General features: G+C 50.6%; 1 protein-coding gene across 20 annotated transcripts in view; it reads right to left on the bottom strand.

Annotated features, from left to right (window-relative positions):
• NRXN2 (neurexin 2) overlaps positions 1-22,934 on the bottom strand; it is a 332,982-nt gene that overhangs the window by 136,427 nt on the left and 173,621 nt on the right. For all 20 annotated transcript variants that reach the window (XM_089781141.1, XM_075939211.2, XM_075939215.2 and 17 more), the window contains 2 exons: positions 10,000-10,173; positions 9,169-9,288 (listed from right to left, as the gene is read on the bottom strand). In XM_089781141.1, coding sequence (XP_089637267.1) covers positions 9,169-9,288; positions 10,000-10,173 — 294 coding nt within the window. The remainder of the gene's footprint in view (positions 1-9,168; positions 9,289-9,999; positions 10,174-22,934) is intronic.

The following is a 22,934-nucleotide window of genomic DNA, read 5'->3' as shown; positions in this document are numbered from 1 at the left end:
CCTCCGTCGACGGAGGCATGTAGATTAGCCAGATCGGCAGAGGGAAATGAAGCCGCGATTAAAATAATTGTGGCTTCATTTAAATTTAAATGGCTGCCCCGCTCTGCCGATCAGCTGTTTGTCGGCAGATCGGGGCAGTCTGGACGCGACGCGCCGACAAAGAAGCCTTTCTTGATCGGCACAGGTAAACCTGGTTTCACGAGGCATACCTGTGCCAATCAAGAAAGGCTTCTTTGTCGGCGCGTCGCGTCCAGACTGCCCCGATCTGCCGACAAACAGCTGATTGGCAGAGCGGGGCAGCCATTTAAATTTAAATGAAGCTGCGATTATTTTAATCGCGGCTTCATTTCCCTCTGCCGATCTGGCTAATCTACATGCCTCCGTCGACGGAGGCATGTAGTCTAGACACACCCTGGGAGAAGCCATTTTACCAGATGAGCTTGACTGACAGGGCAGGCAGGCTAAGAAGGGGATGGAACATGGGGTGGGGGGAAGTGTTCCCTGTCATCCATGAGAGCTGGAGTTGTCTGGATCATAGAGTGTTGGCCAAGCTAAGGAGAAAGCAGGGGCTCAAAATGAGCTGGGGAACATAGCCATGCTGGCCAGAGAGAACCAGAGAAGCAGCCCAGGGAGAAGACGGTTACTCATCTCGTAACTTGTTCTTCGAGATTTGGAATGGATGTGAACACCACATCTTGCAGAACAACAGTTACGAGAAGGTGAGTAACCATCTTTCCTTCTTCAAGTGTTTTTCTGAGTCCAATCAGGCGATTCCCAAGCTCTTCCACCAGAGGTGGGGTCAGAGTTAAGGAATCACTGATTGGAGGACTGCTGTGCCGACAGCTGTGTCGCTTCCAGCCTGCTGGTCGATGGCATAATGAGTGATAAACATGCATGGAGGACTAGGCTGCTGCTCTGCAGATCTCCTGGACTGGTACTTGGGCAAACAAAACAGTTGAAGAGGCAAGAATCCTTGTCAATTGGGCTGCGATCACTGGGAGAGTGATCTTGGCTAGCTCATAACAGGTACAGATGTAGTCTGTGACCCAAGACAAAATACACTGGGAGAAGAGTAGGAGACCCTTCATTTGATCAGCTATAACAATGAAATTTGGGTCAACTTCCTGAATGATCTTGTGCACTCAGTGTAGAAGGCCAGTGCCCCCCAGACATCTAGAGCAGCCATGGGCAACCTAGGCTAGTCAGTGGGCCACATGAATGGCCCTCCTTCATCTCAGTAGGCTGCAAAGTGCTGTAACTAAAAGGGTCCCACAGAACAGGACAGTTTTGCTAACTGCACTCGTTTACCCAGAATTTGCTGTGTGCCAGGTGAACTGTGGCAGCACTTTGATTAGATGCAGACGGAACACACAGCTCTTACCATCAGTGTGGTGTGCAATCAGCATGCACCTGACTGCATGTGCCCGTGCTTTACGTGCGTGTCATTTTCATAGTACTGGAAACTATGCAGGCAGGAAAACTGGATGAGGCTTGAGCTGCACCTGGTCTTTGTGGAAGACAGTGTAGGGGGCTCAGACATTGGAGCTTTCAACTCTGACACCGTCCTGGCTGACGTGATGGCCACTAGAAACGCCACCTTCCATGACAGGCAGAGGAGGGAACAAATGGCCAGGGACTTGAAGGGCGGGCCCCTAGGTCTTGAGAGGACCTGGTTGAGACCCCAGGTCAATAAGGGTGGACATGAGTGCAGGTGGAGCCTTCCCTTTCCTTTGAGAAAGGGCACTACCATGGGGCTGGCGAATACCGATCGACTCAGTTACCCAGGGTGGAATGCTGAGAGAGCCAACAGGTGAACCCTAAGGGATGATAATGTCAATCCTGGCTCCTTCAGGTGACGCAGGTAATATAGGATAATAGGAATGGGTGTCTGGGTCAGAACTGGGCACCTTCCTGTCCCGTCTCGTTTGTCCCCCACCTGGGACAAACGAGACGGGATGGGACAGCCAACACCCAGGCCACCCCGGTGGAAGGCGGGATAAGGGACAGCCTGAAGGTAAGATGGTGGGGCGGGCTCTGGCATGGCCTAGGGGATACGGTGTTCACTGGGGAGGGGGGGGTGTTCAGGTCCAGTTGATGTTGTTTGCACCAGCACAAAAACCTCTTCCCCTTATCTTGTTAAGTGGCACTGGTGGATGGTTTTCTGCTACGAAGAAGCACCTCCCACACCAGCTGCATGCACTGGAGTTAACAATGAAGCTTTCAAACCATAAGATGCAGGGAATGAAGGTCTGGATGCAAGAGGTGACTGTGGTGAAGAATCCTATCTCCCAGGAGTGCGGAATGAGCTAGCAGATCTCAGCAGATCATTGTTCAATAACAAATGGCCTCTCCACCCAGATGTCCTACTTTCCGTCTTCAGTAGGGGTCGTTCCTCTAGGTTGTCCTGTTTGCCAACCCGGACAACAGGAAATGCCTGTTCTCCTCATCTCAGAATAATAATCAGGGCTCATCTCAGACTCATTCATACTCATGTTGGGGGGTCACCTGGGGTACCCTTTTCCCCTGACTTCACTTGTCCTCAGGGTGCCTCTCAAAATATTGGGGACAGGTCATGGAAGATGTTACTAGCTCCAGCATGGCTTCATCAGCACTGGTACATCACACTCCTAGAATTGTCCATTGTCTCCCTAACAGAAGCGTGAAGTAAGCTTGAAGCGGTCTGAGGCTCAGTCTGGCATGCCTGACTACATAAGTGCATGCTGCCATGTGACCTAGAAGACTCAAACATCCTGTTGCAGTTGTGGTGGTGTCATGCAAGAGACACTGGCTGATCTGCAACATGGCACGGAGCCCAGCACCATCCCTGTGAATTCCATGCTCTGGGTTGGAATGAGTGTTGACTTTTCTAAGTTGAGCAGTTGTCCCAGCCTGCAGAATGTGTCTCTGACTACTTGCATGTGAGATTCCACCTGCTCCTTGGAATGCCCTCTCAGCAGCCAAATGTTGAGATAAGGGTACACATGTACCTGTCTCTTATAGAGAAAGGCTGCAACTGCTGTGCACTTGGTGAACACGTGGGAGACCGTGGAGAGGCTGAATGGGAGCATGATAAATTGATAATGTTCAAGATTTACTATGAACATTAGGAGTCATCTGTGAGCTAGTCGAATGGTGATGTGAAAATAGGTGTCTCTCCTGTCAAGGCCTGCGTACCAATCCCCCGGATCCAAGGAAGGGATAATCATGCTTAGAGAGACCATATGGAATCTCAACTCTACATTGATCCTGTTGAGACCATGAAGGTCCAAAATGGGCCTGAGGCACCCTTCTGATTAGGAAGTATTGAGATTAAAACCCCTTACCTCTTAACTCCTGAAGAATCTCCTCCAACTGCACCTCCTGATGAAGGAGTTGCTTGTGAGAAGGGTACCTGAAGATGGACAGGCAGAGCAGAACTGGAGTGGGTATTTTTCTTCCACTGTGCGGAGGACCCACCGGTCTTATGTTATAAGGGACCGTGCATAATGGAATTGGGATAAGCGGTTGAGGAAATGGGAGGCAGGATCCGGGATGTTGAGTGGCATGTAGTCCTCAGGTATCCCATCAAAACCCTTACTTAGGTCCTGATTGGGGCTTTGTGGGTCCTTGGCCTTAGCTTGTTGACTGGCAGAACAGCCTGCACCTACTGTTTCAGCCCCTGCAGCAGAAAATGTCCTGCCTCAGGTGTGATTGGTATTGGTGCTGCTGCTACAGTTTGAAGGACTTTCTCTGGGTAGATGGGTTATGCACGCCAGACATCTCACTGTGGCTCCAGAGCCTTTTAAAATTGTATCTGCTGAGGATAACCTGTTGGTTGACTATCCTCAGCTGTAAGCCCCCACCACTGTGTAGCCCTGTCTGACAAACCATCTTCTTGGCCTACTTGGCCTTGGGATCTGGTGCCTGTTGGCCTTGGCACTCTTGTTTACTGCCAAGACCATCAGTGAGCATAGGGGAGGATGTGAGAATAGGAATTCATATCCCTTAGAGGGCATGTAATATTTTCTTCCCGTACCTCTGGCAGTAGGAAGAATAGAAGCTGGGATCTTCCAAATGATAGAATTTGTCTTTTGTATTGCTTTGATTTATGGGGGGGCAACCCTTGATGGACTCTCGTGGTAAGTGTGTCCATCATGGAGTTTTCTGCTTCTGCTGCCTCCTTCGCCTGCAGGCCCATATTGTGAGCGATGCAACAGAGTCAGTCCTGATGGGCCTTATGGTCGATAGGAGGTGACCCAAAGGTTGACGCCCCTTCTACCACCGCATCCAGAGAGGAGAAAGAGGAGCTGAGCAGGAAGAACTGGGTAATCCGATACCTCCACAGGACCTGACTCCTGCATATCCCCATGCTGGCTGTCCAGTGAGTGTCAAGGTCCTGGTAACCGGAGGCACCTATTGGATCCTGCTTGTACCTGTAGTCATGACTTGTGGGCTTAGCATTAATTGCCTCTGCTGGATGTGGTGTGGGGGGGTCATCCCAGGTGACCTGAGGTGGTGACCTGCTAAGATTGCCAAACTGGAACCCATGAAGGGGATGCCCTGGGTTTGGTGGCACACCCAGTAGGTCCAAAAGGACCACTATTTGAGTGGTGGCCATTGGCATTGGCAGGCCATATGGGGCTCTCCCTTGTGCCTGCTTGACTGAAGCCTACCACTCCTGGAGTTGGCTGACTCAGTCTCCGGCACAGAAGACCTGGAGGGAGAGGACCAAGGTGGTGCCAATGAGCAGGTGGTCAGTGCTGTTTCTTGTTGCTTAGCAGTGAAGAAGAGGCCGGGGACCGGTGCCTACTACTGTGGGACCAGAAACAGTGCCCATTCCGTGGTGCTGGGAAGTGGTTTCTGGAGTCCGGTGCTGAGTAATGGTGCCACTCTTCTGATTCAGACTAGGACCAGTGGCGGCCGCTCAGTGTTGGGGAGTGTGGCAACACCTGCACCAGTCCCATGCATGTCTGCATTACCACAGGCACCAGTGAGCGATGCCAAGACAACGGGGACCTGGAACAGTGTCTTGGAAAGTGCTGGTCTGTGGATGGGGAACACCGCAATAAGGCAGGCTTGTCTCTCACCAGCACCTGTGTGGGCGGTGCAGCATCTCCTGTCCTTGTCTGCTGCTACGGGAAGCACCGTTAACTCAATCGAATCTCTGGCCTCCTCAAACCTGTCTGGTTTTGAGGGTGGCTCCAAGACCTCCACCAGGTCCTGAATGGCAGGGGAGCTGGTGCCAGACTCAACAGTGCTTGGGCTACTGGGATCAGTGGTGGTGCTTAATGTTATTTAGTGGCTGAATCCTGCCTGCGGACTCTCTGGCCACTAGGCGTCTAGCAGGTCTGTGTGGGGAGTGGCCTGTCTCCCCTTTTGTGGCACTTGAGCAGCACCAGTGATGTTGAGTGGTGCTGTGGCTCTGCCGATGAGTTAGGATTCTGGGGCTCCTTTACTGGGTCCTTTCTGCGCGCCTTTTCCCAGCCGATCCTGGGGCGCTCCACACCGAGGAACTCAGCCCAGGTGCTGCAGGTCTAAGGGTGGCTCCCATCAGAGGTTGCGCTTTCTTTTTTCATGTGAGGCTAGAAAGCCTTGCAAATTTGGCAGTGCTCTGATTGATGAGCTTCCCTCTGCAGCATAAGCAGGAGTCATGGGGGTTACTATTAGGCATCGGCTTCCAGCAGGAACCACAAGCCTAGAAGTCCTGGGCCTGTGGTGAGCCCCAGGCAAGTGGGGGACAGAACGATCCCGGCTGCCCAGAACTAGGAACTACTAAGAAGAAGAAAACTAACAACTCTAACTACAAACTGTGACGCTAGGAAGCACTTGTGAGCAAGTGAGCCATGTTCCAACGCCATCATGGATGGTAAGAAGGAACTAAAGAGGGGGTCAGGTTGGCAGGGTCATACACTGAGCGCCATGAAGGCACCAGTCTAGGGGGCTCTACAGCTGGCCCAATGGGAGCTGTTAGGGGAAAGTTTCCAATGTCCATGCATGTAGAGTATGTGCACCTGATTGGAATCAACATGAACAAGCAGTCAAAGCACAGCTCAGGGCGGGAAGCAGGGTCATAGCAACAAAAGCCAGAGAAGCAGCCCAGGAAGCTGGTCAGTGCTGCGAGCAGAGGTGCAGAAGCAGCCCGAAGAGCAGAACTGTGCTAGGAAAAGACCTGTACCAGACAGAGCCAGAGGGGCTAGAGAAGCAGTCCCAGGGTGCTGGAGGCAGAGCAGCATCCATGCTGAGGCACAGTGGAGCTGGGGCTGAAGCAGTCTGGAGCCATATGTGATGAGCAGCTAGGGAGAGCAAGGGGGGGGGACCCTAGCTAGATGGTCTAGCACAGGGTGACACCGCAGCCAGGAGATCTTGTAGGCCACACATAGAGGGGGATAACCCCAATAGAGGGCTGACACCTAGATCCTGAAGGTGTGTGGCAACCATGGGTATGTCTACACAGCAACATTATTTCAAATAACTAGCGTTATTTCAAAGTAACGTCGTCCATGTCTACACAGCAGGCATATATTTCAAAATAGTGTCAAAATACTGTCAAGCTGGAGGACTTCTTACTCCGACTCCTGCAACCCTCATTGTACGAGGAGTAAGGGAAGTCGGAGGAAGAACACTCTATTTCGAAATAAGTGCTGTGTAGATGCTCCCAATTTTGAAATAAACCATGCAATGGACATAGCTCAATTTGCATAGCTTATTTTGAATTAAGCCCTGCTGCATAGACGCACCTCACCTGCAGCACAGCCTGGGCCTGGGGTGCATGAAGCACAGACTGTGAACTTCCCTTACATTCCAGAGATGGCTGGTTGTGATGTTCCCATGCCCACAGAGCAGGGTTACAAGTTTCCTTTAACTTCTCCCATGTTTTCTTTATTCTTTTTTAAATTGGTTGCTGTTTAGTAAATTGTATTTGCTTTGAAGTGTATGGAATGATGAGTGGGCCAAGGAAGCGGCCAGAGAACAGAGAGCACCCTGAAGTGGGGACATCATAGCCCCTGACTTAAGTCTCCTGAATAAGTCTGGGGGTTGAGCCCTCCAGGAATCCTGGGCCCAGCCTTGTTGGGGTTACAAGGACCCTACCATGCAGTAAAGTAGAAGAGGAATTCTCAGGTCAGGGAGGCCTCTGGGTAAAGGAAGTGAGAGCGAGGACTCAGATCCTTTTGCTAGCCCATTTCACCAATAATGGTCCCAGTCCCCACTTACACTAGGTGCATGGTCCTTTTTATGATCACTCCCGCCCTGGTTTCCACATTGTTGCAAAGAACAGAGAGAGCTGGTCACCTTTACGCCCCATTTAAACCCCTCTCACATTCTGCAGTGCCCAGCACACCCGCCCTGTGAAGGGGCTGGGACGTTCTCGCTGTTTTCTCACTCAGACTTTCACTCCCTCGCATTGAAATGAAGTACTCCAGCTGGCTTTGCCACTTTCACCTCCTTGCACATTTTGGGATCCCCAACATGGCTGTATCTCAAAAATATAATTTGTATTTATTGAAATTAGCAATGAGGGTTTAGTGCAAAGATACAATCACACACAACCCCCCTCTGGTGCTGTCAACAGTTCAGGGGCAGCCAGTTACAAAAGCCACAGGCACCTGAATTTAGTTGTTTAATCATTCTCCAAAGCCATCAATCATTTAGAACAATGGCATCAACCCCATGCATCCCAGGCTACAGCCTAAGATGCCATGGGAGTGAGACAAAAGTCAAACCAGCAAATATACACAGAGCAGGGCTCACCCCCTGGACAAAGGGGCAGCAAATACTCTCTCCCTGGAGACAGTGCACATGCCCACATGCAGAGCAGGGCTCACCCACTCCTGAAGGGGCACTGTTGCATGTTACAGACTAGATCCTATTCCTTAGCCAAGGCTTTGTTTTTACCCCATCCCTGCCTGACTCCCCTTTACACTCCCTCCCTCACGGAATGTATTTTTCCTCTCACATCCATGCCACAACACCAATCTGCAATGTCCGGTGCAGAGGGTGGGGGGAGGATGGAGTTGCAGAGGGAGAGGATGATGCAGGGAACGGGAATTCCTGGAGGCTCGTCAGATGTCCAGCTGATGGCTTGGGCCAAGAGCACAGCTAGGACACACCATGCTCAACTGCCCACTATGCAGTGCCAATGAGCACCCCTCGTACATGCCCCACCCCATTACCAGTGGGCAGAGCCCCCAACACTACCAACCCAGCTGGGCATCCCTCCCCATAGCTATGATCCCAGCCCCACTCCCCATGCCAGGCTCTCCTTCGGGGGCTGCCTGTGGGTATGGATCGGTCCCCACCTGGCCCAGCTGAGGGCCACGCTGAGAAGCCATTGCAAAAGGCATGTTTGAGGCACAGACTCAGTTCATTGCCCAAATCACACACGTCATAGATCTGCCCCACAATCCCAACCCAACATATGGATCCACCCCACAGACTCTGCTGTCCAGGTCCACCCACAGACCCGAACCAAACCATGGATCCAGGTCTATGGACCTACCCAACCCCTCAATCCACCCTCATGGACCCACTCTATATAGCTGGACCAGGCCAAGGACCCCAGGACAAAGCCCATAATGCCCACTTGTCCTATAGTGCCAGCTAGTCCATGATACTGACATGGCCCACAGCTCTGACACCTGTGGGGCTGCCCTGGCACACAGTCCCGCCCTCTGGTATCCTTGTGATTTCTGGGCCCAGCCCATAGGCTCAATGCCACAATCACAGTGCAACCCCGGCCCACAGCCTGTGGCTTCCCCAAATTTCGTCAGTTCAAGGGTCTCTGTGGAGAACAGTCAACTCACAGTCCCCAGACAGGCCAAAGCCATTTACGCATGTGAGTGCTCCTTTGGCCTCTTGATGCTCACAGCATCCCCAGTGTGGTCCTCCTCCCACCCCTTCCCTGGGCATATAGCACCCCCATTCCATCCACCTATCCCCAATCCTTCAGACTCGCAGAATCACAGCGTGAGTGCCCCACCCTGGCCCCTGCAATCCTCTAGCTTGCAGCTTCCCTCCGCAAGCTCCTACCCCCTCCCGGCACACCACCCTGCTCAGCACAATCCTTCCCCCTGCCCCCTATTACCCACCCTAGCACACAGCTGCCCCTTCATGGATTCTTCCCCGTTCCCTAGTCAGGCATGCACGCATCCCATGCCCTGCTCCTCCAGCACACTGGATCCCAGCACTCACGGTCATTGCACACGGGGCCTCCGTACGAGGTCATGGTGCAGTCACATGTGTAGCCGTCCCACTGCTGCAGGCAGACGCCCTGGTTGGCACATGAGTCCTCGGTGCAGGTGGTGCTCGGGCCTGGGGGCAAAGGGCCGGAATTGGGTTATAGGCCTGGCTCTGGCTGCTGCTCCCCTAGCCCTTTGGGACAGAGGCTGGGGCCAAAAACCATGGAAAAGAATCAGGTGAGAGAGAGGAGGAAATCTGCAACAAGTTGGGGCAGAGCTGGGGATGGAACAGAGGCCCCTTGATCCCCCTGCTCACCTCACACTCTAACCAGTGGACCCCATCTCCCCCCAGAGCTGGGAGAGCTCTCAGATGCCTGGGCACCTTACACTAGGGATGGGGGAAGGAGGCAGCAATGGCAAGTGAGGTATGCGGTGACGGAGGGAGCAAAGCCAGAGCCTGTAAGGGAGGTGTCCCTGGCAGCCCCTCCATCCCATTGCTGACAGGAGGCCGCATGTGATGAGTGAGATAACACTGGGGTGGCGGTGGTAGCTGGCTGCTAATTAAGGTGTTTGCAACTCTCTGATCCCCCCATCAGAGGGGCTGTGCTAGAAGCCTCTGGCTTCTGAGGCTGGATCCCCATTATCAGCAGGAGAGAAGGTGGAGCCTCTGGTTGGAGCACTAGGAATGGGGAGACCTGTATTGTCTGAGCATACAGCACCCCCTGGTGGGAAAGGCTGGGATTGGAGTGGGAAGCTCCCTCCACAGTCAGCACTCCTGCCCTGCTCCCTACAGCTCTCCCTGCTAGGGTTGTGTGGGCTCTGGGCAGCGAGGGGACTCTCTTACCATCACAACCCCTCTCGACTTGCCCGATCCGATGCAGGGCGTCAGCGATGAGGTCAGGCAGGCGGCCATTGAGGTCCACAGAGGCTAGGCAGCCTTGGAAGCCGTCCCGCGAGGCCACCAGCTTGGGCAGGTTGTTGAACATGTTCTTGCTCAGGCCCCCGATGTACAGCTCTCCTGGGGAGGGCATGGGAGAAGTCAGCAGGGAAGGGGTCCTGTAGCCCCCTGCATACCACAGGGCTGCCCGCCCACCTTCCCCTCCCCTGAACAGACCTGGCCAAGGAAGGAGTGAAAATCCCCACCCCCACCCCATGCTCCATTGGTCCATATTCCCCTGCCCCGGTTGTCCACCAAACCCATGCCCTGGGCATGGGGGAGCAAAGGAATCCAAGCCCCATGAACAGAGCCCAGGGGCCTGGGGTGGGGGGAGTGGAAGTGATTCGCTCCTGAATACACCCCCCCCCCACCCTGCAGCTGGGATCTGGGGGCTGTGGAAAGTTCTAACTCTACCAATGATTTATGGGGTGTCAGACACAACCCAGAGTGAGGGGAGGCCCCCCTGCCCTGCCACCCTTTCCCATAAATCAGCCCTTCCTCCACACTCTATTGTTGAGGAAGCAACAAGATTCACTCCCCCACACCACCGGTGATCCCCCAATAAATCCCAGCACCTGTGAACATTCAGTACTGTTAACACCACTCAGTAACTGCCAGGAATACCCCAGGAGACCCTCCCATTGCTGCTATCAGCTTCCCGTTTCCCCCATCGCTGCCCCACCCTGTATTTCCCTATCCTCTCAATTGACTCCCCATCTCCCCAATCACTGTCACCACCCCACATCTCCCCTATCACTGCCCCTACTCTCAATCCCCTGATCTCCATCTCCCCTATCACCGTCCCCAGCCCAGGAGGGGAGCCCTACCAATTCAGGGAACGTTCTGGTCAATTTAACAGCCACACAATTTTAAAATTAGTCAATTTCAAGTGTTCAGATGTTTACACCTAGAATTCCAGGGTGGTATAACCATCGGGATTCAGACCTAAAAAGGGGTTGTGAGGAGGGGGGTGGTTCCAAGCAGCACAGGGGAGACCAGGCCCACCTCCACCTCCAGTAACTAGCTGCACGAAGTTCTGGCGCTGCTATCCTGCCCCTCAGCTCCTTCTGGCAGGGGTAGGTACCCGGAGGTGGGTCTGACTCCTTAAGCCGCTGTGCAGGAGAAGAATAAGTCCTGTCCTTCCCCAACCAGAAGGTGACTAGCAGTTAGAGACAGGGGCCCCACAGGAGTCTCTGGATGGGACACCCCTGCCCTGACCCTCCCCTTGATAGATTTCAGAGTCTTGAGACATGATTTTCATGTCCACAAATTTGGTAGGGCCCTACCCATGAGCCCCCCAACCGCTTCTCTCCCATTACCTGTCCTCCCCCCATGAGTCCCAGAGCCCCAGTGTGGTGCTGAGTGGTTTTTGGGATAGGGGCAGCACTGGAGATTAATGGAGGTGCAGGCTGTGACAGTACGAATTTAAGGGACGATATTTGTGAGTCTCAGATCATGCCCACGCTTCTGAGCTGACAGTGGCATCGTAGTACCACTACAGCTGTGCTGCTGAAAGACCACTCGCATAGACACCCTGCTGAAAGGAGAGAACTCTCGCATCAACGTAATAAAACCGCCTCCATGAGTGGTGGCAGCTGCATTGGGGGAGAAGCTCTCCTGACCACATGGCGCTGTGCACATGACCCCTTATGCCTGTGTCACTCACCGGGGTGTTTTCCACACCCTGTGGTGACACAACTGGTAATGCAGACACAGCCTTGTGCGAGCTTCAGTTTCTCCTCTGTGCTGCATTGCTACGCGGTGCGGGGAAAGGACTAAGGGTAGGTTTGCAGTTAAAACGCAGCACCGGTGCAGCTGTGAGGCTGGAGCACTTCAGAGAAGATGCTGACAGGAGAATTCCTCCTGGGAAGTTCTCCTGTGGGTGTAGTTTCTTCATCTCTGCAAGAGGCAGTAGCCATGGTGACGGGAAAAGCCCTCCTGTGGACACAGGGTTGTCCGCAGCAGCACTTAGGATGGTGTAATGGCTTGGCTAAGGTGAGTGAGTTATTCACTCCCCTGAGCGACATAGCAATACTGAAGTAATTTTGTAGTATAGACCAGGGTCAGCTTAACTATGGTGCTCAGGGGCTATGGGTTTTTCATTCCCCTGACCCAGGTGACAACCCCCTCCTTCACCCAAACTCCCTCTCAGACATCACACCATCTCCTGCATCCCAGTCCCTCACCCTATGCAGCTTTCTGTGCCCAGCCTCCATCCTAGACCCTGTACCTCCTCCACAGAAAAGTGCAGCCGTTTCCAAAATCTTGGAGTGTCCCTTCACCAAAAATTATTGCCCACCCCTGCCATATGCAGATCAGTAATCCTCAGACCAACTTTAGTCATTATTCCTCTATTGGTATCCAAAATACTGAAATTGCCTCATTGCATTATGAGCTCCCTAGAAGGAACACCACCCATAGCCAGGAATGATCAGTTTCTATTGTTTAGCCTGAAAAAAATAACTTTAGAAAACTCCCTTGAACCATCTCCCTGTCTACCCACAAACAAATCTAATGTTCCTTCTTGAACCATTGTTGTTTCCCTACAGAGACCCCTACCCATGTTCAAGCAAAGTGTTCTGATGCCTCTGCATCAGCTCTGTTTGGACAGCATCTCCTAGCTGATAGTGCTGGGGTTCTGTCTGCCTGTCTCCAACACTCTGGGCCCCCAGCTACCATCACCATCTAGGAATCCCGATCAGTTCAAGCTTCACAGAGTGGTGACATCTCTCCATCCTCTCTCTCTAGGTATAGCCTCCTGACCTTGCCTTACGAGCAGCTATGGTTTGCTAGACCTAAAGTTTGTAATCAACTTTGTAATCAACTTGAATCAGATTCAAGTGAGTTGTAATGTTGTAACTGTTTTATTTGTCTGGCTCCCCTTGCATGGTTACTACCTAGAAATAAATAACTTTTACAGTTAAGCTGGTTTCTTTTCTCTCTTTCTCTCTCCCTCCTCTTTGGGGATCTTTTGGCTTTCCCATTCACTCTGTTCCTTGTACCTAAGCTAAAGATTCCTCTAGCACCCCAAAATCCGGTGAGATTTGCTCATCAAATGGGTTACTAGCAGAATGGGTTTGGTGTGAAAGTGGAGATAGTGCTGAACTTGGGGGGAATATGAAGTTGGCAGCTTAAATGCTGTTTAAACCCAGCCCACTGAGTCCAAGAGCACCTGAGGGTCACAGCTTGGCTCTGCTGCGCATCTCAGACAACTGAGTCCAGGGACATATAAGGGGTCCGCTTGTGAGTGCTGATTAGCCAGTCCTCTCAGACGTGCTTTGGTAATGGGTGTGACTGTGTGTGTGTTCATCTGTGTGTGTGTTCATCTAGGGTAGGAAGAACCCTATCCGGGGGAACCTAGATCCTTCAGAACAGCCTCATTGGGAGGGAACTGGCAGAAGGGAGAAGTAAAGCTCCACATGACTGATAGAATCACCACGCTCATCCCTCAGAAGAGTAACCCTAATAAATGAGCATATTCCAAAGTAATGGGCAGATCTGATAAATTGGTGGAGAACTTGTTGAGTAGTTGCTTCAGAGTGGGGAAACTGAGGCTAAAACCTGAGCAAATTCTCTCTCTTCCTTTTTAGCCTAAGCTCCTTAGTGACATCTCTCTATCTTTCGCACAGAATATTTGGTAAAGACCGTAAGGTTTAAGTTAAGAATTGTGCTTTGAATCCCCGTAGAACTGTGCAATAAGGAGTTAAATGTTGTGCCTTAAAAGTAAAGATGTTAAAGCTATATTGAGACTGCGTGAGTAAAGATGACTAGTGAAATAAGGGAAGTAGAGATGGCTGAGAAATCCCCTTTGGCTGCTCGCTTGAGACAGGAAAAAGACAACTGGTTAGAGAGGTGGTAATGAAGAAGGGGAAGTGCCCATGGGAAAAGAGGTGCTTTAAGAGTGAAAATCCCTGACTGAAGCAACTCTGGGCTTTGAACAATATTGCACAACCATTAAGCCATGAGGTAGTGTACAGGATGCGGCTGCTGCATGGACATTGTTTTATGCATGTCTTGACATGGTTGAAATGGTAAAGGGAAGGCAGGAATTGGAGCTGGACAGAATGCAGTTACAACAGCTTTTAAACAAATGTGAGACTGATGGATGTGAATTTAAGCAGAAAAACTTAAAATGGTGACTGTCCTTGGAAATATGCAAGAGGAGAGGGACAAGGCCAACAGGGATGCATATCAATACAGGAAAGTGTTAACAAAATGTTTGTGTGGGTTAGAGGAAGCAAGAGCAGCAACTTGCTTCCTAGCAGATGGAAATAAAGCAGCTAAGGCAGCAGCAGGCCACCAGAAGTGTGAGGCAGAGATTAGTAAATTGCTGGTAGCGGCTGTAAAAATAAGAGAATTGCAATTGGGAGCTCCCTGGAAGAACAGCGATACCGCCGGATGCTCACCCCAATTGGTCACAAATGCACAGTGTTGCCCCTATTTCCACAAGGGAGGTTAAACACACAGTTGCAGGAGCCGATCTTTCCACAATAGAGCTGGTCACAGATGTAATAAGATGGTCTCCCAGTCAGGCCAAGGCTATTGCCAAGAGACTGGGACCACTGAACTGTGACACAGCCCGTGGCATTGCTGGCTCACATTTGGCAATGTACCTTTCTGCTGATGACATGGACCTAACCCAGTTGGCTCAGTTATGTGCTCCTCCTTGTGATGCAGATCTCTGGACATAAGCATAGGTTCTTAGGAGCAGACTGCCCCTGGGCTCTGGTAATGGATTATAAGTGCTCTCAAAATATTACTGCCTGCTTCTTTTCTCAAGAAGAGCAGAAACCAACAGAAGCCCCTGAAACTTACCTAATTCAAAAAAAGATGCTGGCATTTCTCTCTGAGGGTATGTCTACACTGCTGATTTTTTTCAGAAAAACGGCCATTTTTCTGAAAAAACTTCAATTACGTCCACACTGCAATCGTATTCTTCCAAAAGAAAATCAAAAGAACAGAGGGGTTTTTCCAACACTAGTAATCCTCATTCTGCGAGGAAGAAGCCTTTTTCTGAAAGAGCTCTTTCGGCAAAGGGTGTGTGTGGACAGGGAAGAGGGAGTTCTTTTGAAAGAAGAGGAAGAGGAAAAAGCACAGGTGCCCTGGTGGCCACTCCATCCATAGTAATCACAGCTGAAATGCGAGATAGCGTCCATTCAGTGTGGACGCTATCTTTCGAAAAAGCAGATTGCTTTTTTTCGATGTGCTTTTGCAATGTGTACGTTCTCTTTTGGAAGAAGTTTTTCCGGAAGATCTCTTCCAAAAAAGCTTCTTCCGAAAGATGCCTGAAGTCTAGACATAGCCTGATTCATTACCCCAGACAGAAGAGAATGGGATTATCACTTTCCAGTGTCAAAGACCCGAATTAGTACAGAGCACTTATGCAGGACTAAATTCTCAGACAAAAGTGACCATTGGAGCTGTGAATATACAGCACCTAACCTGGAATAAACTAGTGGCAAAAATCTAGGGATGTGTTAGTGTATACTGGGCTCACTGGTTAATCTTTACGGTTACACGCAAGGCCCCCTCTCCCTCCTGCTGCCTTTGTATCAGAGACAGCAGCATGGGGTGTGGGGAGAAGACAGGAGCCAGTGCTCACTGGGAGCCGCAGCAGTGCAGGGGATGAGGGCAGACTGCTCCACGGGAGTCAATGCTCACAGTCGCATGCACTGGCTCTTGCGGAGCTGCTTCCCCCCGCATGTAAATGTCAGCATTTACACATTTACAGGAAAGAACCCTGCTTTTTAACATCTCTACAAAAATCAAACAGGCAGGGGATTTGTTAAGAGACTGGCATCTTAAAAAGACAAATCAACAAAAAGACTACCTTAGAGCCATTATCAGATCTTACATTTGCAATTAACGGTTCTCACTCTGCTGGCCACCTGCCCAATTATAATCCCCCTATTTCCCACAATGCTGAGCAGCACCATCCCAAGGAGACCCTTAGGACCATGATTTGGATGGAGCTGGTGAAGTGAGGGGAAGATATGAGAAAATATGATTGCCAGCCCCTCATCTTTATGATTAAAGCATTGGCTCAGGTCATGTAGAAAACAGAGTTAAGGCAGGAAGCCCCACTTTGGCCCATTGCTCCAGTATGGAATGAGTATTTCACACCCACTCCCTGTCTGAACCAGATCCCAGTCCATTCTTCTGAGTGGAAGCTTTCAAGAGAGTTGGCTGATCAGTAGGGGAGCCCTGTTCCCCATAGGTCTGCCCAGCTGATTGCAAGATTTCACTGTGACATGTGCGGCAGACCCACTGTAAGAGCTACAGTGGGGAACTCAGAGAAAATAGCCAAATTGCTAGAGGACACCAGAGCATCAGTACATATTCTAAATCCTCAGTGGATGTCCAGAGGGAGACCTACCCATAAACCTAAACAGGTTACCAAGGAAAGAACTGGAGAAACCTGGGTAACTCACACAAAGGGACACCATAAAAATCACTCAGAGGAAATATAGTGGAACAACAGACCTGATGCCTTAGCCAAAGCTGCTGCTGCCATTAGACACACAGATCAGGTAGAGCAAACCACACTAGACACACAGATCAGGTAAAGCAAACAGAGGCCGTAACTACCCAGGGAAAAACTTTAGGCCAGGGAATAGATATCTTGGACTTACTTAAGTATCCTTCAAGATGGTGTGATATTATTCGATTCCAATAAGAACGTGCAAAACATTGTTGTAACCACTGTTGTATGTTTGCACCAAATTTTGTACAAAGTGGACCAAGTGAGAGGTCTATTGAAAGCTGATGATTCACTGATTCAGTTTATACTTTTCATATGCACATATGATTTTTGTATTTGAAGTTATGGGTACTGACTATGTCCTGATATTTCAAATGTTTACTTCTGGGAGGTATCAACAGACTTTGCCCACCTATTGCAAAAGGGTGGCTAGTCAAGGGGATAGCAGTACTTCACTGACAATGGACCTTAAATGGGGCCAATCCAAATCTAAGGAACTTTGCTGTGAATGTTCAGACCAGCATGTAGGCAATGGACAGGTGACTTGCTCATGTGACAAACTCCATCTGGGGCTTACTTTCACACAAGGAGAAGGATGAAATTTCCTTCACGTGGGCAAGGATATAAAGAGAATCCTGGGGTTCCTCCATCTTTGTCTTCACTCCGGCTCATCACTCAGTAGCATCTTTGCTATGAACTGAGCCTGCAAAGACTGATGACCCATCCTAGCAAAGGACATATTCCAGAGACTTATAAAACAGCAGATTATTCCATCTCTGCCACAAGCCTGCACCAGGAACTTTAAAAATTTTACTCTCAACCTTTTTTTTCTTTTTTAATGAATAACTCTTTAGATTCTAAAGGATTCACACAGCATGCTTTTTTGGGTACGATCTAAGGTATAAACAGGCCTGGGAATGTGGCTGGTCCTTTGGGTTCAGAAGAACCTATACCGATTTGGTGAGATTGGTTTTCATAAAAAATGGTTACTCACCTTGGTAACTGATGTTCTTTGAGATGTGTTGCGCATATCTATTCCAAGTGAGGTGTTCACATGCCACGTGCATGGCTGCTGGAAAGTTTTTACCCTACCTGCTACCCGTTGGGTTGGTTGGGGAGCCCCCTAGAGTTGTACTGGTGAGACGCCGTATATATGACTGCCGACCCAAGGAGGGTGGGTATGGAATAGATATGAGCAACACATTTCAAAGAACAAGTTACAACGAGGAGTAACCATTATTTTTCTTTAGGTGCTTGCTCATATATATCCCAATTGAGGTGATTCACAAGCATTACTCAGGGGAGGGGTTGGAGTCAATGGGCAGCTGACCCAAGTACCTCAAAGGCTGCATCATGTCTGGACTGCTGTACAATAGGGCAGTGCGACATGAAGGTATAGACTGGAGGACCATGTCGCAGCCCTGCAGATTTCCTGGAGAGGAACACTGGCCAGAAACGCAGCCAAGAAGGCCTGCACCCATGTGGAGTTGCCGTGAGAGGCAGAGGAGAGACCCCAGTGGTCATAGCATGTGTGGATGCACACCGTGATCCAGGAGAAGATACGCTGCAACAAAACTGGCAGACCCTTCATCCAGTCCACCACTGCCAGGAACAGCTGTGAGGATTTCCAGAAGGGCTTAGTCCTGTCAATTTAGCATGCGAGAGCTCACCTGACATCCAGGGAGTGCAGCCGCTGCTCCCGCAGGCTTTCATAGAATCATAGGACTGGAAGGGACCTCGAGAGGTCATCAAGTCCAGCCCCCCGCCCTCAAGGCAGGACCAAGCTCCGTCTACACCATCCCTGACAGATGTCTATCTAACCTGTTCTTAAATATCTCCAGAGAGGGAGATTCCACCACCTCCCTTGGCAATTTATTCCAATATTTGACCAGCCTGACAGTTAGGATTTTTTTCCTAATGTCCAATCTAAACCTCCCTTGCTGCACTTTAAGCCCATTACTCCTTGTCCTGTCCACAGAAACCAAGAGGAACAAATTTTCTCCTTCCTCCTTGTGACACCCTTTTAGATATTTGAAAACCGCTATCATGTCCCCCCTTAATCTTCTTTTTTCCAAACTAAACAAGCCCAGTTCATGAAGCCTGGCTTCATAGGTCATGTTCTCTAGACCTTTAATCATTCTTGTCGCTCTTCTCTTTGGTGAGATTTGGGGTAGAAAACCATGAGGAAAATCTCCTAGCCTGCATGGAAAGGAGAGACCACTTTTGGGAGAAAATCTGGGTGATGGTGAAGCTGAACATTGCCCCTATGGAACACAGTATACGGAGGGTCTGACATGAGGGCATAGAGTTCCAGCACCCATTTGGTGGAGGTAATGGTGACAAGAAAAGCTAAGAAGGACCAGATGGACCAGCTCAGAGCAGGCCAGCTCAACAGGATTCAGCCACAGAGCCACCACACTGTGAGGCTACGTCTACACTGGCCCCTTTTCCGGAAGGGGCATGTAAATTTCACTAGTCGTCGTAGGGAAATCCGCGGGGGATTTAAATATCCCCCGCGGCATTTAAATAAAAATGTCCGCCGCTTTTTTCCGGCTTTTAAAAAAGCCGGAAAAGAGCGTCTAGACTGGCCCCGATCCTCCGGAAAAAGCGCCCTTTTCCGGAGGGTCTTATTCCTACATCCGGTCAAAGCAACCACTCGTGATCTAGGAAGCGCCGGCTAAAGCGGTCTGGCAGCAGATTTTGAACCCCTGGAAGGTAAGATGCCTGCAGGTGAATAGAGTGGGCTATGCAAGTCTCACAAATGAAGGGCTTTGGTGCAAAGAGGGGATTATATCTGGCTCCACCCTGTTTGTTGATATAATACGTGGCCGTCATGCTGTCTGTTCTGGCTGCCACGAATCAACCCTAAGGGTGAGACAGGAAGGCCAGACACACGAGGCAGACTGCCCGAAGTTCACGTACACTGATATGAAGGGACAACTCCTCCTCTGACCGCCTTGCTTGAGTGGTGAGGTCCCCGAGGTGAGTGCCCCACTCAGAGCTGACATGTCCGTGACCAGGGACATCATGGGCCAAGAGGCATGGAATGGAGTGCCAACCAGGATAGAGAAACCCACTGAAGGCATGAGGGATGTGGCGAGGCACAGCGAACACCATGTCCATACTGTCCCACCCCGGGTGAAATGCTGACATCAGGCAAGACTGGAGCAGTCATGGGTAGATCTGGCGAATGGCGTCACAGCTCTGCAACAGCCATGTGATCCAGGAGCTTGAGGCACGTGCCAGCTGTGGTGACCGGAAAGTCAGAAAGAGACCTTAGTAGCTGGTGAAGGTTGCTTAGCGGTGGCCTGGTAAGAATGCTTCAGCTCTGGTAGAGTTGAGCACAGCTCTGATAAGTGCGATCCTCTGTGTGGAAATGAGGGTCAACTTCCCAAGGTTGAGCAGCATGCCCAGATTGTCAAGTGTGGCCCTGGTAATGGTGACATGAGCCTCTACTTGATAATAGGACCAGTCAGTCGTCCAGGTAAGGGTAAACCCAGACCCCACAATGCCCGAGGAAGGCTGCCACCACTGCCATGCACTTGCTAAACACCCTGGTGCTGGAGAGAGCCCAAACTGGAGGGGTATGTCTACACTACAGCATTATTTCAAAATATCTAATTTTGAAATAGTTATTTCGAAATATCTTATTTTGAAATAACGTGTCTACACATAAAATGCATTTCGAAATAGCTTTTTGCTATTTCAAAATAGCGCATCCACACTATTGGATGCTGAATCGTATTTAAGGCCAGCCGGAACTGGTTCCGGCAAGGCATCAGGTCAGAAGTTACCTTGTGGCTAGGGCGGCCAGCAGGGCACCCTGGGAAGGGCTGGAGGCCCCCTATTTCGAAATAAGTATCTACACAGCACTTATTCCGAAATAGCAATTTCGAAATTGACACTATTCCTCATGGAATGGCATTTACCAATTTTGAAATAATCCCTCCGCTATTTCGAATTAATTTCAAAATAGCATTTGGCTTGTGTAGACACTAGGAAAGTTATTTTGAAATAACGGCTGTAATTTCAAAATAACTTTGCTGTGTAGACATACCCAAACTATCCCATTAGGAACTGTAGATATTGCCTGTAGGATGGTTTGATTGTGGGATATGACAAAAAGTGTCCTTTAAGTCAAGGGTGGCATAGCAATTGCCTGGATCCAGTGAAGGAACGATGGAGCCCAGGGTGACCATCCAAAATTTGAGGCTGATCACAATCTTGTTGAGCTCCTGAAGGTTGAGGATAGATCGAAGGCCCCACTTTGCTTTGGGGACAAGGAAAGAACGGGAGCAGAAGCCCTTGCCTCTGAAATCCCAAGGAACGCCTTCCACTGCACCCAAGTCCAGAAGCGTGCGCATCGCTTGAAGTGGGTGTTGCTGGTGAGAGGGATCCCTGAAGATGAACGGGTGGGGGGGGGACAGGAAGGCAGTGGGGGATGGAAGGGGAGAGAGTAGCCCATTTCCACCATCCAAAAGACCCAGCAATCGGAAGTGATGGACATTCAAGCACAGTGGGAACAGGACAAATGGTTGAGGGAGGGCAGGGAAGGATCCAGGGGCTTCGCTATGCCATCCTCAGGCGTGGTGGTTTGGATCCCAGGAGAGGCTTCGACTGGCCTTGACTGGTGCCAGAACGGCCTCTGGACAGTTTGCTGCAGGAATACTGTGGAAGCCCATGAGAGCAGTCAGGCCAAGGGCAAAAGGAGAAAAGCCTCTGCTGTGGAGGCCTGAAGGGCTTGCACTGCATAGCAGGGGTGTGCACACTTAAGGACTTCATAGTATTCCTAGAATCCTTGAGGTTGTGGAGTCAAGAGCTTGTTTGATCTGCGAAGAGGCTGACTCCATTAAAGGGGAGGTTCTGTATCATGAGACATACTGGAGCGGTCGACAAAGGCTTCCTTTGTCGACTGCGCCACGTTGAGACTGCCGCGCTGTGCCAGATCAGCTGATCATCGGCACAGCGCGGTGGCCGTGTTTATTTTAATGAAGCAGGGATTATGCCAAATAAACTAATTTACATGGCTCCGTCGACGGAGCCATGTAGTCTAGACACACTCTTACTGCCTCCACCACCACAGAGCATGGTGGTGAAAAAGATATTCCAACCTCTTAACAGAAACAGGATGGTGGTAAGACCAGGACCAGTGTAGGGAGCAGGACCGGTGCTGGCAGTGTGATCGGTGCGGGGAATATATTGTTTTGAGGGCCAGCGCCAAGATGAAGATGCACACTCCAAAGAGAAGTGACACGGGAACGGTTGCAGTGGCACAAAGACTCCAAATTTGACTACAGTCTGCTCTTCACAGACGCCCTCGAGTGGAAATGGCTCCGAGGGTACCAACTGCAAGAGCGGTGCCATGAGTATGACCGAGGCTGTGAGTCAGACCGGCAGTGACCATGCCGGGACTCCAAGCAATGCTGGGACTCCAAGCGGGGAGACGCCAGGGCCAAGACTGGAAGACCCATCATGGCTGGTTTCCCCCATGAAGGCTGGCAGGAAATTGAGGCCATGTTCCTCAAAGGGAACCGCATCATCTCAATGAGGCCCTGTACAGCCTTGAAGGTGTCCAGAATGGAGGCCCATCACCAGAGGTTCACTCTTGGGGTGTCCAGTTGGATGGGACTCTGTGCACAGGAAGGGCATGGCAGATCAATGCCACAAGTCTGGGAGCCTTCAGGTGCCATCGACACCAAGGACCTGGCCCTTTGGAAGGCCGCACTAGGAAGTGAGAGGCACCGTTGCTGAGAAGTCCCCTTTTTTTGGTGCCACTCGGTGGTAGATCGGATTCCATGTCTTTTCTTGTACAAGACCTTACAGATCTTGCACTTGTCAAGTGGCCTTCCCCCAAGCACAGTAGATATGAGTTGTGGGGGGTCCCTGATCAGTATCGATTTTAAGGCAATATCTGCAAGGTTTGAAGCCTCAGGCCCCTGAGGCTATGTCTGCACAGCAGCGTTAATTTGAAATAACTGTTGTGTAGACAGCTCCAAAAGTTGAAATAAGCTATTTCAACTTCAGCTACGCAATTAGTGTAGCTCAAGTTGCATAGCTTGTTTCGAGTCTAGCCCTGCTGTGTAGAAGTGCCCTAAGAGAATACAGGCAACCTTTCCCTGCTAACTCCAACACTAACTTTAACAACTACTAACCTAACTATGTTCACAACAAAGAGCTGAAAGCTCTAGGGAGCAGAGGCACTTGCAAAGCAAGAAGCCACAAGTTCCAACAGCCATCACTGACCGCCAGAGGGAACAGAGGAGTTGTTGGGCTGGCAGGGTCATATACAGGGTGTCACACCAGCACCATGCTAGGGGTCTCCATAGCTGACCCAACAGGTAGCAGCTAGGGTAAAAACTTT

Source organism: Pelodiscus sinensis, chromosome 11, assembly GCF_052426305.1.
Source record: "Pelodiscus sinensis isolate ZL-2025 chromosome 11, ASM5242630v1, whole genome shotgun sequence".
In the NCBI taxonomy this organism is placed as follows: domain Eukaryota; kingdom Metazoa; phylum Chordata; order Testudines; family Trionychidae; genus Pelodiscus; species Pelodiscus sinensis.
This window is presented reverse-complemented; position numbering and strand designations above follow the sequence as displayed.